Source organism: Nicotiana sylvestris, chromosome 11, assembly GCF_000393655.2.
Source record: "Nicotiana sylvestris chromosome 11, ASM39365v2, whole genome shotgun sequence".
Classification (NCBI taxonomy): Eukaryota; Viridiplantae; Streptophyta; class Magnoliopsida; order Solanales; family Solanaceae; genus Nicotiana; species Nicotiana sylvestris.
Genome location: NC_091067.1, coordinates 39,192,033 through 39,195,819, shown reverse-complemented (window position 1 = coordinate 39,195,819; position 3,787 = coordinate 39,192,033). Strand labels below are relative to the sequence as shown.

General features: G+C 36.5%; 1 protein-coding gene across 1 annotated transcript; it reads right to left on the bottom strand.

Moving 5' to 3' along the window:
• Nucleotides 1–2,131: 2,131 nt before the first annotated feature.
• Nucleotides 2,132–2,650, bottom strand: LOC138880949 (uncharacterized). The gene has a single exon (XM_070161136.1). The coding sequence runs from the start codon at nucleotides 2,648–2,650 to the stop codon at nucleotides 2,132–2,134; it is 519 nt and encodes a 172-aa protein (XP_070017237.1).
• Nucleotides 2,651–3,787: the final 1,137 nt, after the last annotated feature.

Here is a 3,787-nt window from a genome sequence, read left to right as displayed (position 1 = left end):
CATGTAGCTTGGTGATATATGTTTCCTTGTGTATCCCTTTATTAGTTCATGAGCCAAAATAATATTATATCCTATTTTCCTGCTTGGGACAAAACCAGCTTGTGCTTCACATATAATCCCTCCAATTACCTTCTGCATTCTTGCAGCAAAGATCTTTGTAATCAGTTAGTATATCACTGTGCAGCATGCTATTGGTCTATACTCTTTGATTGTTGTTGGATTATCTACCTTGGGTGTCAGTGTGATGGTTGTACAGTTAATGAGTCTATATAATCTTCTTGTTGAGAAGAAGTCTTGTATTGCTGTAGTCACTTCACTGCCAATAATGTGCCATGCTTTTTTGAAAAACGCAGCATTATATCCATCTATCCCTGGAGCCTTATCATCTCCTATTCCTTTTAACCCCTCAAACACTTCCTGTTTAGTAACTTCTTTACATAATATCAGCCTTTGTTCTTGAGTCACCATTAACCCTTTCTTCGTTACTTTTCTATTTACTACTGTAAGTCTTTTTGCTGATGTGCCCATTAGACTCTTATAGAATCTAATTATCTCCTCTTTAACCTCAGATGGTTTGTTGATTTTCTTCCCATCCATAATTATTAGTTCCTTTATTTGCTTTATGTGCTTCCTTTCTTTCATTACTGCTGAGAAATACTTAGTGTTTGCATCTTCCAGCTGTATCCATTTAGCCCTTGCCTTCTGTTTCATAATACTCTCTTCAATCATTGACCACTTTTCCAGTTTTTGTAATGCATTTCTCTCTTGTTCTTGCATAGTATCAGTATAATTCTGTTGCATCTAACTCTGCACTTTTCTGATTTCATTCCTTGCTTCTTTTATTTTCTGTTCAACATTTCTGAATTCCCTATTGTTCAATATCTCAGTCTGGTTTCTAGTGCTTTCAGTTTTCTCCATATTCCCTTCATAAGCCAAAGGTCTTTGTGTTGCTCCCAAGTTTCTTCTATTATTTGATCAAAATCTATGTGATCTGCCCAAACATTGAAGAACCTAAATGGACACCTAGTATTATTATGCTCCTCTCCCATGGTCAGCAACATTGGTGTATGATTTAATATCCCTGGCAGGTCATATTCCACTACTATATTACCCCATTTTATCATCCATTCATAGTTCCCAAATACCCTATCAATTCTGCTTTGAATTCTGTCCTCAACTCTTTGTTTATTGGTCCATGTATAGTAATCCTATTTCTATATCACTTAATTTAGGTTAGTTGTCTGAATGCAATAAACAAAATCTTGAACATCAGCTTGTTGCACTGGATTACCTTGATCTCTATCTACTGAACTTAGTATTGCATTAAAAACCTTTATCACTAGCCAAGGTTTGGTAATACCTTGGGCTACTGTCTTCAGACCCATAACCCTCTCCTTTGTTCAATTGTATTGAAACCATATATGAAAGTCACCAAACAGTCTGTTTGATATGCACTTCCTGTAATTTCACAGTGCATCATCTGAGCAGTCTCCGTCATCTTAACTACCTAATAGTTATTTGTGTCCCATAATACCCATATCCTCCCATTTCTAGAAGATGAATAGTTATGCAAACTATTCCATCCCATGGCTATATTTCTAGTAATTATTCCAGCTTTATTTTCCTTGACCCTTGTTTCAACAGTAACAGCTATTCCTATTTTTTTTGTTTCAGGATTTTCTTCAATTATTTCTGCTTATATCTCTTATTCAATCCCCTTATATTCCATACTAACCAATTCATAATGATCTCTTTGCCTTACCTCCTATATCAGGAGGTACAGTGTGAGCACCATTCCTCTCTCTACTTAGTATTTGAAACCCATTCCTCAGTGGAACTGACCAAGCACTGGAAAATTGATATCATTAAACTATGGGCTTGTCCTCTCCAACTCTTGACTTTTGTTCATAACCTTAGGTGTTTGATCTTCTTGCAATACTGGCATATTCACCTTGATCACCCCTGAACTTTGCCCTGCTTCCATTACCCTTGCAGTCTCCTGTTGTTGCTTGCTTAGATCTTGTTCTGGCATAGCTTCTTCTTCTGCTTGTTGTGTCTTATCTTTCTCTTTAGTCACCCATTGCTGTGTTATCTTCTTAGGCTTTCTCTTTTCATTCATAGTTTTACTATATTACTTCTGTCCTCTCCCTTCTTGCTCGCAGTTATGCCCAATGACCTGACATGTTTCACAGAATTTAGGTTTCCAATCATAGTTAATTGGCTGCATTAAGGTCTTTCCATTTGAATCTTCAACAATTACTTCATCCTTCAGAGGTTTTGTCACATCCACCTCTATTAGCATCCTGGCATAGTATACTCTCAATTGTTTAGCAGTACACTCATCAGCATACGTAGGCGTGTTAATTGAACTTGCTATTCTATTTAGTGAGTTCACTCCCCAGCAATTCAGTGGAAGTTTTGGAAATCTAATCCATAAAGGAATTTCAGTGGGGAATTCCTTCTTAAAATCGAAATCAGTTGTCCATTGTTTAAGAATAATAGGCCTATTATTGATTGTGTATGGACCAGCTAACAGAATTTCCTGCATATCCTCCATCGTCTTAAACTTGATAATGTAATACCCATCCTCATGCATATATAGATCTGGATCTGGAATTGTGTTCCAATTAACTTCTATAAACCTTTTCATTACATTGTATCATGGTAACTCTCCCAATACATACGCAATTAGAGCCCCTTTCCATTTTTTAGTTTCTCTATCAACCTATTCCTTATCTAATTTAACAATAACTTGTCCATCCACCACTTGTGGTGGAATATACGTTAGTTTCATACCATTTTCTGCTGCTCTATTCTTCGCAAATAAGCTCGTCCATGCTGATTTCTCCTCCACCCTTGGCCCTTCCTTGTTCTCTTCAGCTAGTGTTACTGTTCCATTGGCTTGCGGTTGAATGTTGATCTCAATCACTTTAGTTGCTTTCCCACCTAGATTTCGGTCTTTCAAAGCTGCATCTGGACTCGATGGGGACTCGTGGTTACTAGCTGAAGCTTCTACTTGTGACTTAGCTGTAGATCCTTTGTTTGCATGCGCTGTTCTAATCTCATCTTCCTTTGAATCTTCATTGTTTCCAGCTGTAATTTCGAAATTATCAATCGGTATCTTCCGTGGTCGGCCTCGTCCTCTTCCTTGGCCATCACCCCTGCCTCTCGCCCCTGCCATTGACACACTGAGAGAGAGCAATCATTTCTTATTGCCTTTTAAATATTTTTTTCAAAAAGCCATTAGTAATTTCGTATTAATAGCTTTCTTTTCTGAAAATGAAAATTCCAAGCCATGGTGATTTATGTCTCTAGATGCCCGAGATTCAAAACTTGTTCTATTTGATTCTATATGCATCCAAGAATTTTCTTTGTCAAGTTTAATTCAAGATTCGTAAATAATATTTCACTATTAGCTACGCAGTAAAATAATTAAAAGCAGAATCAAATAAACAACCCATAACGATAGATTCAAGATCTTCAATCTAAGCTTCAAATAACAAGATCATCTAACACCCATGACCCCAGAATACTAGAAATTTTAGCTACTCATAATCATACAAAAATCAACAATAAAAGTTTTAAACATAATATTAACAAGCAAATAGAAGAAAGTTTAGAAGAACTCTTTGAATCCTTGCTCCAAGATGTTGTTGTTCTTCTCCTTTCTTAGCTCCAAGATGAAACTCCTCCTTCTTCTATGGCTTTTTCTCCCTCAAAATTTGATCTTCTTCTCAATAATGGAGCTTTACTTTATGTAAGTTGAGTGATCCTCTCAGATTCCCAT

What these genes read in the sequence shown, in the direction of transcription:
- LOC138880949 (XM_070161136.1), bottom strand. Translation starts at nt 2,650, where the DNA reads ATGAAAAGGTTTATAGAAGTTAATTGGAACACAATTCCAGATCCAGAT.